The sequence below is a fragment of the Oncorhynchus tshawytscha genome, linkage group LG03 (genome assembly GCF_018296145.1).
Source record: "Oncorhynchus tshawytscha isolate Ot180627B linkage group LG03, Otsh_v2.0, whole genome shotgun sequence".
Lineage (NCBI taxonomy): Eukaryota > Metazoa > Chordata > Actinopteri > Salmoniformes > Salmonidae > Oncorhynchus > Oncorhynchus tshawytscha.
The window spans coordinates 15,479,686-15,493,970 of NC_056431.1; the positions used below are offsets into that span (position 1 = coordinate 15,479,686).

General features: G+C 44.1%; 1 protein-coding gene across 11 annotated transcripts in view; it reads left to right on the plus strand.

The window, feature by feature from the left end:
- Positions 1-14,285, plus strand: part of LOC112228363 (growth factor receptor-bound protein 10) — a 97,070-nt gene that overhangs the window by 71,655 nt on the left and 11,130 nt on the right. For 10 of the 11 annotated variants that reach the window (XM_042310555.1, XM_042310562.1, XM_042310567.1 and 7 more), the window contains 3 exons: positions 10,193-10,349; positions 13,488-13,603; positions 14,112-14,186. In XM_042310555.1, the coding sequence (XP_042166489.1) occupies positions 10,193-10,349; positions 13,488-13,603; positions 14,112-14,186 (348 nt within the window). Of the gene's footprint in view, positions 1-8,868; positions 9,161-10,192; positions 10,350-13,487; positions 13,604-14,111; positions 14,187-14,285 lie in introns of those variants that run through there. The other variant, XM_024393623.2, reaches the window with a different exon arrangement.

Genomic DNA, 14,285 nt, shown 5'->3' on the forward strand with positions numbered 1-14,285 from the left:
GACAAATATCTGTGACTGTTTAATCAACAGCCCTGGCTTGTCCTGCTTTGTGTGTTAAGTTCTGGGGAACTGAGAGACGCTATGCTACGCTATATTAGGCTAGGCAAAGGGTATTTAAATCTTACCCGAGGTCCGGACTACTGCTTCAGCCAAACGCTATGCCACGTCTATGGATGTAAATTTATTTTCTGCAATGAGTCCCTCCCCGTTCGTCTCTGATTGGTCCAGAAACCGATCGGTTGGGCCTGAGCCAGAACACGGTTTGTAAATTCGTAATTGGCTTTGATACTCTGATTGGTTAGAGATGATCCAATCGATGATGACATTGTTTTTTTGTAACGCTCCTCGTCACCACAAACTATTTAAATGATGACAGTCTCAGACTAAAGTATGTAGCAAACGACAGAGCAGCGGAATACTTTAGTGTGAGTTGTCAAGCTAGACTACTGCTGGTTTTCTGTTCTATGTACCTGATAATTAATTGCACCAACATGGTGTCCCAGGTTTAAATCAGTCCCAGATTAGGGGGGAAGAATGATATGCTTTAAAGTCCAGATATGAATTTGAGGGGGCTAGGCTATGCTAGACCATGCTAGTATAGGCTATGCTAACTGCTATGATGTAAGCTTACCTGGACAAACTCTCTGGCTGTGGTCCCACATTGGGAGAAGGACATTAAGGTCCCTCACTCTGTACACTGAGCCTGCCAGGTCACAGATGAAACTAAGTAACAAACCTATTTTCTATGTGCTGATGAGGTCAAATGGTCAACATGTATGTACAGGCGATGTTGGGTCACTCACAGGCAAGCGCTAACTCAACTTCTATGAGGGAAGTTGACAAAAAAGTGGATTTTTTTCATGCTGCTAAATGCCTTGGTTGATTTGTGCTGTTCTTTTCTTTATTACGGAAAAAAGAATGGAAGGTTATAGGTCGACACCTTCATGTTCCTTTGTGTTTTATGTCTCTTATTTTGAGACTGCTAGACGATACCCTGGTTAGCCGTGTCATGTTAGCTTTACAAGCCATAACCATTCCCTCACTTAGTACAGGCCTGTTCATTACTATAGCACAGGGATCATCAACTAGATTCAACCGTGGGTCGATTTTTTTTCTCATCACTAAGCTACGGACCCTGGGACTGAACACCTCCCTCTGCAACAGGATCCTAGACTTCCTGACGGGTCGCCCGAGGGGGTGAGGGGAGACAACACATCTGCCACACTAACCCTCAACACGTGGCCCCTCAGGGGTGTGTGCTTAGTCCCCTCCTGGACTCTCTGTTCACCTATGATTGTGTGTCCACGCATGACTTGCAACATTATCACTAAGTTTGCCGACACGACGGTGGTAGGCTTGATCACCGACAATGATGAGACAGCCTATAGGAATGCAACAACCTCTCCCTCAACATCAGGAAGACAAAGGAGCTGACCGTGGAGAGCCGAGCACGCCCCCCGTTCGCCCCCGCTGTAGTAGAGCGGGTCGAGAGCTTCAAGTTCCTCTGTGTCCACATCACTAAGGATCTATCATGATCCAAACACACCAACACAGTTGTGAAGATGGCACGACAACGCCTCTTCCCCTCAGGAGGCTGAAAAGATTTGGCATGGGCTCTCAGATCCTCAAAAAGTTCTGCAACTGCACCATTGAGAGCATCTTGACTGGCTGCATCACCGCTTGGTATGGCAACTGCTTGGCATCCGACCGGAAGGCGCTACAGAGGGTAGTGCATACTGCCCAGTACATCACTGGTGCTGAGCTCCCTGCCATCCAGGACCTCTATACCAGGCAGTATCAGAGGAAGGCCCTAAAAACTGTCAGTCCGGGTATCATTTGGTTAACAATTGAACTATCTACATTGACCCTTTTTGCACTAAATGGTTTGATTGACATATACTGCTGCTACTGTTTACTATCTGCATATGCCACAGTTTTAGTCTGATAAAATTATACAATAGCCATCTATATATAGTGTGTGTTTAGCCTATATTGAACGTGTGAGAAAAGAGCAGTTGATTCATCATTGCATGACTTTACTGGAGGGAATGTGAACTGCCCTGCTCTGTGTCCAGGATGGAAGCTTGACAGGGTGGAATGTGTTGCTGCAAGCTGTTAGTTCATCTGGCCCGAGTAGAGTGTCTCAGCGGGCCCGCAAAGCTTCAGCTGGACTCATGTAGGTCATGGAGACTGCATGGAATCCTCCACTGCAGGGCAGAGCAGGCCTCTCTCCCTCACAACTCTCTTGCTCTCTAAACTGAGAAGAGGACAGCTTCTCTCACTCTCAACTCTCACTCTCAACTTTCTGCTTTTCTTGTCTCTCTTCCTCCCTCTCTCTCAACTCTATCTCTCTCTGCCTCTCCCTCAACTCTCTCTCATACAGGAAAGTAGGACAGCTCAGATTTCTCTCAAGTGGAACTTGTGTTCACAGAGAGAGGAGGGAAAAGAGAGGGTGAAAGAAAGGGGGAGAGAGTGAGAGATGGAGATACAAGGAAAGTGCTTTCTGTAAACAGGAAAAAAGAGATGCAACAATACTCCCATACTCTCAGCATATACATTCAATTAATCTCTAACTTGTTCAATTTTGAAAAGGCAACCATTGGAGGAAATGCAGAAAGACAACTGGCTTAATTCAAATAGCAGTAATGACTGTACGTCCATAGTAGAGAGCAGAGCAGCGCCATTGGAATGGGGCCTGATCTCGCCTTCTCTCCAGAAACACCTAATTATACTGGAACACAATGTACAGCTATGTTAAATCTCTGAAATCAAATCTCTCTCACCGTTTCTCAGCACTCACCTTTAATTTAATAAACTGATTATGCTGCTGACTTCTTGTATTGTAGTAGGCCTTTACCAGAGCAGAGCATTATTGAGTCTGAGTGAGCTGGTTCCGTGTGTGTGTGTGTGTGTGTGTGTGTGTCTGTGTGCCACCACCAGCAGCTAGCTGGCCTTTGCCTGGCCTTACAGCTTGGGTGAACAGTGCAAGTAGAAGTACAGTGAGTGCAGCTTGCGGGCGGCTGGTTTTATTGTGTAGTCAAAATTGAATGATGTCATCCTTTTGTGAGTGCCCATTGGCAGTCCCTGAGTCCCGTTAGGGGACAATGATCTGCGGTGCGGTGGCCTGAAAGGGTGCTACCCAGGCCCCTGCTGTGCAATTAACCAGTCTGCTCCTATTGGAGAAATATTTGGCTCCTCTCTGGATTGATCTCAGTAGGGAGCCGCAGAGAAAGATCTCGGCCATTCAAAGGGAATTGTTGGGGTTGGAGGCAGGGGCCGATGGGATGTGTGTGGCAGGGAGGAGGTATGGGAGCTCCAGGCTCTGCTCAGGGGGGATTCTTCCCAGAGGAATGCACAGAGCTGATGGATCAGCCTCTATTTGATCTATATATAGACACCAACCGTGGGTCTTTTTGCTTGTGGTTTGTTCTGGTGGCTAAGGAACTGAGGGATTGTTTGGTTTTGGGGGTGGGTTCCATAATGGTAGCTTGTTGAGTTTTAGTTAATGAGTCAAGTTATTCTGCATTTTTGGAACATATGCTGATATCTGGAACCACCAGAAAAAAAAATGAAATGTGTACAGTTAGTCATATATTATAACTTATTATAACCTAAACTTTGTTTTCCAAAGAGAGTAGTTTTTTCATCATGCCCTTTGAGCCAATAGACTGACTGTCTTTGACTGGGCTGCCCTGTACTGTACTCTGTACTCCCATGGCTAACTGTTGTTATATCAATGGGATATGGTTGAGCTGGGTGGTTTGCATGTTCGATGGGGATGAGTAGTCACTGTGGCCTAGATGTTAACCATAGTATGGCGTTAGTTCATCCACATCTCTCCACTTCTGAAAGTATAAAAGTACTGTTTTAACTGGCCCCAGCATCTGCTAAATACACTGCTAAACGTGCATGATCAAATGGATTTATATAGCCCTTTGTACTGATATCTCAAAGTGCTGTACAGAAACCCAGCCTAAAACCCCAAACAGCATGCAATGCAGGTGAAGAAGTGCGGTAGCTAGGAAAAACTCCCTAGAAAGGCCCAAACCTAGAAAGAAACCAGGCAATTTTATTTTACCTTTATTTAACTAGGCAAGTCAGTTATTAAGAACATTCTTATTTTCAATGACGGCCTAGTGGGTTAACTGCCTGTTCGGGGGCAGAACGACAGATTTGTACCTTGTCAGCTCGGGGGTTTGAACTTGCAACCTTCCGGTTACTAGTTCAACACTCTAACCACGAGGCTACCCTGCCGCTCTGGCTATGAGGGGTGGACAGTCCTCTTCTGGCTGTGCCGGGTGGAGATTATAACAGAACATGGCCAAGATGTTCAAATGTTCATAAATGACCAGCTTGGTCAAATAATAATAATCACAGTAGTTGTCGAGGGTGCAGCAAGTCATCACCTCAGGAGTAAATGTCAGTTGGCTTTTCATAGCCAATCATTAAGAGTATCTCTACCACTCCTGCTGTCTCTAGAGAGTTGAAAACAGCAGGTCTGGGACAGGTAGCACGTCCAGTGAACAGGTCAGGGTTCCATAGCCGCAGGCAGAACAATTGAAACTGGAGCAGCAGCACGGCCAGGTGGACTGGGGACAGCAAGGAGTCATCATGCCAGGTAGTCCTGAGGCATGGTCCTAGGGCTCAGGTCCTCCGAGAGAGAGAAAGAAAGAGAGAAAGAGAGAATTAGATAGAGCATACTTAAATTCACACAGGACACCGGATAAGACAGGAGAAGTACTCCAGATTTAACAAACTGACCCTAGCCCCCCGACACATAAACTACTGCAGCATAAATACTGGAGGCTGAGACAGGAGGGGTCAGGAGACACTGTGGCACCATCCGATGATACCCCCAGACAGCGCCAAACAGGAAGGATATAACCCCACCCACTTTGCCAAAGCACAGCCCTCACACCACTAGAGGGATATCTTCAACCACCAACTTACCATCCTGAGACAAGGATAGTACTTCAAAACCTTCCAAATCATCCGTATTATATATTCTGTCGTTTTATTGTTCTGTACCTAGCTCACTAACTGCGTGGGATGGAGAGTGCATTGTACATGACTTGGTATTGTGCATCTGAAAGCCCCCATTTTAGTCCTTGGCCAAAGTTCTGGTCATTTTTCTTCTATAGTGAGCCTGGATAAATCCCCTCTTTGGGGGTGCTTAATTTGACAACAAGGATTGGTTCATGTCCACCTCATGAGTCAGCAGTATTTACGTAGTCTTCCCTTTACAGGCCGACTCAGCCCAGCACTTCCCCCCGGGCGAGCAGACTGCAGGCAGCGAGTGCATCTCAGGACATGACAAGCTCCTCTGAAAGTCTATTGTCTTTATTCCACAAGGTTTTGTCTCACATTCTCATTAGTGGATGTCAATGGCCACTGCAGTTCAGAGACCACACAGTACATTTGGCTTCATTAAAGAGGTACTTGTAAACGGGACTGGTTTGTTGGTGGGTTGCAGAGAGGGGGCGAGACCACCGCTCAGTCGACCGCTAGCCAACACGGTTTAATCAATGGCGGTTCTTTTGGGGGATCAGAGAGTCGAGCCACTACTTTAGGTTTTGGTGTTTAATAATTTAGGGAGATAATGGAGTTAGCCTACAGAGAAGCACTAGATTTAGAATCGCCTCCTTAGAGATTTAATTGAACTCAGGTTTTTCTTATGTATAAGATTTAAGGTATTCAATTGTAAGTCCGGGAAGATACCAGTATCACGATACTCGTCAGTGTCGTGGCAAGGGAACAAAATACAAACTTCCTTAGAAAAACAGCCCTAATGTTGGAAACAAAGCTATAGCACACAATGTATTACATACAGCAGGATTTCAAAGATCCAAATAGTTTGGTCTGGTTCGTGTTTTCATTTTTGCCATGGAAATATTGAGATACTGGTATCGTCACAGCCCTATTCAATTGGTTCCACCACTTATTCTTTGCCTCTTATGTCATAGCCAATAAAATGTTGTTATATCGCCTGGTACAGTAGGCTATATTAAATATAAAATGCCTCTCAAAGAGATCAGGTCAGATGTTTCCATCAGAAGAATTACTCATAGAAATAGAATGAACAGAATAGTATTGGAACCTCTAACTTTGGCAATTTCACTGGTAAACTCATGGGTGCACTATGTTCTACGTATTCTAATTATATGGAATGACCACTACTACCCCACTGTAGCCTGCTTACTGAAGACCCCAATTGCCTGAGTCCCAAATGGCACCATTTACAGTACTTAGCATGGTAAAACCTATTCAGTGGTGACCCTCTATATTACTTCACTATTCCTTTCCGGTGTGGGATATAAGTAGAGAGGACCTGATGTCACCACAACCTTATAGATTTATACTGCAGTCCATATTATACCGACCCTAAGAGGCTAGTAACCAGTATTGACCAGTAATCTAGAGTTTTTAACACAATCCCTGATGTAAATGTTGTGCTTTTAATGCACTTGTAATGTGTGTGTGAGAGTGGCTGAAGCGTGACATTGCATGTGTGTGTGTGTGTTTATGAGAGAATGAGAGTGGCTGAAGAGGGACATTGCCTGTGTGTGTGTGTGTAGCTTGGGGCTCTCAGCAGCTTGTCCCTGGGTAATTACATCACAAGTCCTGAGTCATCCTGGAGGCCCACCACTGAATGAGAATAGTGTTCAGAAAGAACCGGAAGACAACCCAGCTCGCTCTCTCTCCCTCCCCCTCCCTCTTTCTCTCTCTCCCTGTCTTTCTCTTTCCTTCTCTGCCTCTCTCTCTCTCCCTCCCCCTCCCTCTTTCTCTCTCTCCCTGTCTTTCTCTTTCCTTCTCTGCCTCTCTCTTTCTCTCTTCCCCTTCCTCCCTTTCATTTTCCCTCTCTTTCTCCCCTCCCTCCATCCCTCTCACTCTTTCTTCCCCCCTCTCTCTTTATCACCTCACACACAAGGAATTCTTTTCTCTTTTAGAAAAAAGAAGTGGAGTAGGTCAAGGAAGTGTGCCGTGTCTCCTCAGTCCTCATCACTCACTTGAATGTCTTTCTGTTCCTTTCATCACATTGGGATGCAATGTTGGATTGAAACATTTTCCACTTAGAGGTTGAGAGGTTATGTTCCTGCTCTTGTTCGGTTAAGTTAGGACCATGTGCTCCAATTCTCTACCCCCTGAAGTGTGTACTTGTTGACTCCTCTGCACACATGTCAAAGCACGTGACTCCTCTCCTCATAATATCCAGTACAGTATGTATTCTAGGATAATAATACGATGTAACAGTGATGTAATAGGCGTAGTGGTGTAGTACTGGTTGTGCTATCTCATTCCACATAAGGAGTGTTAGCTGCTGGCAGTGGTAGTGTGTCCTGTTGTGGTACAGCATGGTAGGTATGTGACATGGGGTTTTCCCCACTGATTCACCAGGCAGGCCAGTAGTGAGGTAGTGATAAGTCAATGAGGAGAGGGGTGTGGCTGCAGTGACAACTGGAAGCCTAGTATAGTGGCATGTACACTACACATAGCCCTACTACTACTTACTACTATCACATAACATTCTTTTGTCTCTTCTTTTCTCTCTCTTTCTTGTTCTCTCTCCCACCTCTCTCACTATTGTCTGTCTCTGTGTATCTGCTCTCTTTCTCCTTCACTATTTCTCTCCCTCCCCTCTCCCTCGCTCTTTCACTATCTCTTCCTCTACTTATCTGTCTCTTTCTTTTCCTCCATCTATCTCTCATATTTCACTATCTTTTCCCCTCTCTACTTGTCCGTCTCTTTCTTCTGTCGCACCCTCTCTCTCACGATTCAATTTCAATTTAAGGGGCTTTATTGGCATGGGACTCTTTCTCTAGCTCTCTCCTCCCCTGCCATAGCCCAACTCTCTTTAAGGCTTTATGATGCTTTCAAGACAACTGGAAACCCTGAAAAAAAATCGAGGTTGAATCGTAACGTCAGTGATCTTCAGGTCGGCAAGTCGGAGCTCTAGGAAGAGGCCTGAGTTCCCGACTTGGAATTCCCAGTTGTCTTGAATGCACTGAAGTCGGAAGTCAGAGATTTCCCAGTTTCGAGTTCCCTGTTGTTTTGAACATGGCAATAGTAGTGAAACCCTAAATCATCCTCCCTGGCCACTATGGCTGCTTCCTGCTTCCTACACTGGAAGGAAGGGAACTGTTATTTAAGACCTCCCATTATCCTCCTTCTCCCTTCAGCATAGTGTTTGTATATAGATATTGACCCAATGAGATGTGAGGATGTTGAAAGGACATTGGCTAAATGTCTACTCCAGACGGGGTGGGGCAGAGCCTTTGTCAGTCCAGTCAGTGGGGTATTAAGTATCTAAAACAAAACAAAAGGGGGTGGGGGGCGAGCCGAATAGTGAACACACTAAGTTTCCGGGTATTGTTCTTTTGAGAGAAAGAATGTTGGCATGAAGCTATAGACTCGAGGAGGCCAACGAGAAGTTCAAGTACTCAGGTTTGTTTCATTTAGCCCGTAATGAGCCTTGCGCTGTCGTGAGAGAGATTTCTGACTGCAAAGTTCAAAGCTGAGCCACAGATAGAAAAAAGAAAAGAAACAAGCCCTCACTTGAAACTTCAGAACATGTTGGGAGGTTAAAACGAAGGCTTCTTTCGCTCTGCCCCACACCCCTCTTAATAAATGATCATTTTCACTTTTACTCAAAAAGATTCTGAAAGCTATTCAGAGCTGCAGCCTGATAAAGTTGACTGTGTCTGTGCATGACTGTGCGTCTGTGTATGTGAGTCTGTGTGTGCGTGTAAGAGAGAGAGAGAGAGAGGTTGTGTGAGTCTGTGAGTGTTTGTCTGTGTGGGAATGATTACATCAGCCTGAGCGAGCCCTATGATTGGTTAAGGAAGTGTGGTTTGATTCACTACCTAAAAGCCCATGGCTGTAACCCTTTGTGAGGGATGCAGAGGGAAGTTGTCAGCTAGCCGGACTGGAAATAGTGCCATCTGCTTGCTTTGTCCTGCACTAGGCAGAGGAGAGGAGATTATGTGACAGGTCCCATAACAGGCAGTCGCTGACAGAGAGTAAGGAACTGTGCTGTACTACAGTCTTTTTTTCGACCAAGTTGTGGAGAGGGTTGTTCATCTGTGTGTGTTCTGTGCGGAGGCAGCTCACTCCAAAAATGCCATCGTGCTCTCCGGACTGCTGCCTATTACAGGCCGTAGAGGTAAGCTTTTAGAGACATATTTAACCGCTTTTCCCCTTTTCTCTGAAGTCTGATATAGGTTAGCTGAGATGAGGGTCAAAGTATACGCTATAAAGTTCGAAGATAATTTGTATTTTTTTAAAAGATATGACGAGCAAGGAGGGAATATTGGAGAGGCTCAGAATGAATCGAAGCCCCCTTGAAAGGAGGAATTGTTTTTTCCTTTCCTGTCGAAAGAAGATGTGATCTGTTGTAAGGCTTTGAATTTGTTGAAGCTGGAGAAGGGAATGAGAATGTATTTTTATAAGACATCATGTTCAAAGTGTGCGTACTGTAGCCTAAGTGGGAAAGCTAAGAAAGCTAAATTCCTACTAAAATCTCCTTGGGAGAACCAGAGGAAATAGGATCTGTGCTCAGGCGGGGATTTATCAGGGTTTTATCCATTGTTTCTATTAATGCACTATATTCCTCTATACAGTATCTTTCTATATAGTATATTTCAGTATCTTTCTATACAGTATCTTGTTCTATACTGTATCGTTCTATACACTATTTTTCTATACATTATATTTCTATACAGTATCTTTCTATACCGTGTCTTTCTATACAGTATATTTCTATACCGTGTCTTTCTATACAGTATATTTCTATACAGTGTCTTTCTATGCATTATCTTTGTGCCTAATTCTGTCAGTGGATAATCTCTATGAAAACAGGTGGTGTGGATTGAAGGACTAAAACAGTCCCCTTAGTATTTAAGCTTGAAGTATGATTCTGATGAGTGTCACATTTATGTTTTTATGACCTATATTTTCCCACAAACCGCTGCCAGTGAGAATGGATTGTATATGTCTCGTATGCTCATCAAACACGCATGGTTATGAATCAAAGTAAATTAGCTCTTGGTACTATATTGCAAATGCTTTCTATGTAAAACTATGCCTGTCTACGCCTGAACTATGCGCCTCATCTATCTGAATTATGTCTGTCTGCCTACGAGGTTGTGTCTGGGAATAGTTCTAACATGAAAGGGCCTTTTCATTCCTCTTTTAGATTATAAACATTTTCAGCGAGGACGGCATGGGGAAAGTAGTGGAAATACCAGCCGACATGACTGCAAGAGATCTTTGCCAGCTCCTCGTGTACAAAAGCCATTGTGTGGACGACAACAGTTGGGCACTTGTTGAGCATCACCCTCTCCTCGGACTAGGTAAGTGGCAACCTGATGTGCTGGATGGGTGGGCTGGTGGGCAGGCTGGCTGGCAGGACATAGCCTAGCGCTCCCTCCCCCCTCTGCCCTCGCTCTGTGAGAAGCCAACTGGATAATGAACATGTTCTCCTGCTCATGTTAAAGTCAACAGAGGTCTCATTATGGAAACCAAGAGTCATCATAAATAATAGATAGCCTATATCTATAGCCTATATTTTCTCTTGTATATCATTATTTTGGTTAACAGTCGTTAGCTGCCTGTCCGCGCCTGCTCTTAGTCTTTTAGACGGTTTCAGAGTCTGGTGTATATGGCACCTTATATAGTGCACTGCTTTTGACCAGAGCGCTATGGGCCCTGTTAGAGGAAGTTCACTATGTAGGGAATAGGGTGCCATTTGAGATGCAGTCTGAGACAACGGGAACCCCCCTGACATCACTCTCCCAAACCGTAGTTTGTTACCGTACCTGAGAATGGACATACGGTCACTTACAGTTGGAGATAAGAATGTACCATAATAATAATATGTAATAATATGATAGTAATATGATAATAATATGGTAAGAGATGTTCTTTATTATCTAATTCTAGACCAGGAGTAGCGATCACTGGATCATACAGGTACCTTGCCCTGTCTAGTTACTGTATATCTAGTCACCCCCATGCTAGTCAACATCTGTACGGGGACTTTACTTTGGGCTTATACCATAGCTGAACAGGATAACGCTCGTCTCACTGAATGTTAGATTCATTGAAATTAGGTTGTGTAAGTCAAGACGTGGAATGCTTAATGTGGCGGCATTGCAGTGATTTGTTAAGAGTTCTGAGAAACTGAATGCTCCAAACTTCAACCCCCTAAGGAACGAGCAATTATAAAACACAAGTTGTGTCTGGGCTTATATCTTCATTATAGCAGATGGGTAAAATGAAAGTACTGTATTTCTGGGAACGTTTAGGGCTAAACACTGAAATGTAGGCTACCCAATATGTACGCACAACATAAAGGGTAACAATTACATGCAGTATTATTTTCAGTAATTATTTAGGTTTTATACAGTGGGGAGAACAAGTATTTGATACACTGCCGAATTTGCAGGTTTCCCTACTACTAGCATGTAGAGGTCTGTAATTTTTATCATAGGTACACTTCAACTGTGAGAGACGGAATCTAAAACAAAAATCCAGAAAATCACATTGTATGATTTTTAAGTAATCAATTTGCATTTTATTGCATGACATAAGTATTTCATTTCATATGATCTGTTCTGATTGGTTTGGTGTCAGTGCTGCCAAAACCGTGCTAAGTATAGTAGGGATAACCAGTATTTATTTTACCTTTATTTAACTAGGCAAGTCAGTTAAGAACAAATTCTTATTTTCAATGACAGCCTAGGAACAGTGGGTTAACTACCTGTTCAGGGGCAGAACGACAGATTTGTACCTTGTCAGCTCGGGGATTTGAACTTGCAACCTTTCAGTTACTAGTCCAACACTCTAACCACTAGGCTACCCTGCCGCCCCATTAAGTATAACTTCATCCCTCTACAATGGCAAAATTCTACAGACTTTTGTGCATCTCAAATGGCACTTTTTTTCTTACAGTGAACTACAAGGCACTATATTGCACTATAAGGTGCCATTTGTACGCAACCTCCATTCATTGTAAAAGGAACCAGGGCTGATCTGACCTTTAGAAGCTGCCTGAATGGAGCTAGGGCAGGCTCTCTATGGTGAGTCCAGTCCACTAGAGGCAAGGCAAGGTCACTCTTCCTAATTGCTCCTTAATCTGACCAGGCTTGTCCAGATGGGCCTTGTTGTATAAGAATGACATCCAGCCAATTAGATATGTTGCTTTCCCAACCTTGCTCCCAATCCCCTCACTAAGGAGGAAACTAGGAAAGACAGGGAGACACACAGATCCAAAATGGAGACGGGGTCCCTGACTCCCTGGTATGAAGAAGGCTAACGCGTCTGTCATTACTGAATCATCTCTTCTCTTCAGAATGGGTCAGGAGATAGTTGAAAGACAACCTCACAATCAGTGGGGGTGTTTCCTTAGAGAAAGAAAGAGAGAGAGAGAGCGAGAGAAGGCCACTGTCAGTCATCGGGTGAATAGAATAGCTGATAAGAATAATGGCCAATGACCCTCCCTCAGCTTCCCCCACAAAGGGTTACAACCTCTACAGGCTTTAAGCTAGTGAGTCAGGGGCTTGACTGACTCATGGTCAGAGAGGAAGTGACTCACCAAAGAGCCTCAGTAAAGGCAAGGTAGAGGAGGTACTGGATTGGCTCTCCATTTCTTGGGATATAAGTGGACTGGAATCCAACCAGGTTGCAACATCAGCATGAAACTACACACATATTTTCTGAAAACATCCACATTGTCTATTTCCTCTTTCTCTCTCTCTTAATGAGTGAGAGAATCTTACTGCTTGTCCAAGAAAGCCTGGGCCCTTCCTCCCCAGTCCCCAGTGTCTCCTTTCCTGCTGCCAAAATCTATTTAGGAATCCTGCTTCCACAGTTGGATGTGAAACATGTGTTCCTGAGAGAGAGCAGGGGCCAGGCAGGGTCAGTGGTCCAGGCAGACAGCAGGGCCTGTATAGCATAGCCCCACTAATTGTTTGAGAGAGGGGGGAGTGCATGTATGCTCAAGACATTGACAGGATGGGGGGGAGAGGAATATAGCAGGGTTGGGGTCAATTCCAGTCATTTCAGAAAGTAAACCAAATTCCAATTCCAAATGTTCATCTTTGAAAAGCAGTGAAAATAATTGGAATTGGAATTTCAGTGTACTTCCTGAATTGACTGGAATTGAAATGGAACTGACCCCAACCCTGGAATATAGTAAGAACATGCTGATTTGTCTGCAAGTTTTGGATAAGATAAGGGGTGTGTGGGTTGGAGGGTTAGGGAGAGGGGGTGGGCAGAGTAGGCGGGGAGTGGGTTATGGGTGAGGAGGGGTGTGTGTGTGTGGGGGTGGGGTTCATAGGCTGAACTGCTTATTCTTTCATCGTTTGCCTTATACACGCAATGTTCAGGAAATTAAAATGAAAACTTTTTAAGGTTAAATACATGCGATATTGTGTCCTTATTGTAGGCTTCCATTTGGTAACTAGCTCATTCTCTCTCTCTCTCGACAGAGAGGTGCTTGGAGGACCATGAGCTAGTGGTACAAGTGCAGGCATCCATGACCAGCGAGGGCAGATTTCTGTTCAGGAAGAACTATGCCAAATATGAATTCTTCAGAAATCCCTTGGTAGGTTGTTTTTTTGTTCATTTGTTTCCAAAGAATCCCAGAGCTCGCATGCAGAGTTTTTCCTTGTCCTATTTATATTCTCTACATGTGGAAACGGTTACATCAAGCTAAACAGCCTGGATGTTATTTTTTGTTTACAAGCAATGCATTTCTTAAATGAGTGGCGAATGTTTGGTTGTGAAAAAAATCATCCTTCCCTCACTGTATAGTAATGTACCCACTCACACTCAAAAAAATAAACAGATTGTGATAACACTGTTAGACTGGTGGCTATAACTGTCCTGGACTCAGAAAGGCTAAACCAGGGTCTGGGAAACTGTCCCTAAACGTACTTATTTAAGAAACAGGTTGAAACTAGATTGAAAAATGATGACACAAATGTTATTGTTTAATGTTTTTCTTCATTTTCATTTGGGAAAAGGGATTAATTGAATGTCTCTTGGCGTTCCACCTCCATCCTTCTGATTTTCCTTTAACCCACAACCTTCCCTTTCTCACTTACCAACAGAATTTCTTTCCTGAGCATATGGTTGCATGGTGCCAGGAAACAAATGGTGCAATCCCACCATCTCAACTTTTACAGGTATGTACCGTAGAACCATAAAGACTCCACTGCCTCAGCATACTGCGTACTTCAGTCTTTGTTGTGTACTGTACTATGTCTGATCTCATCTTTGACCTC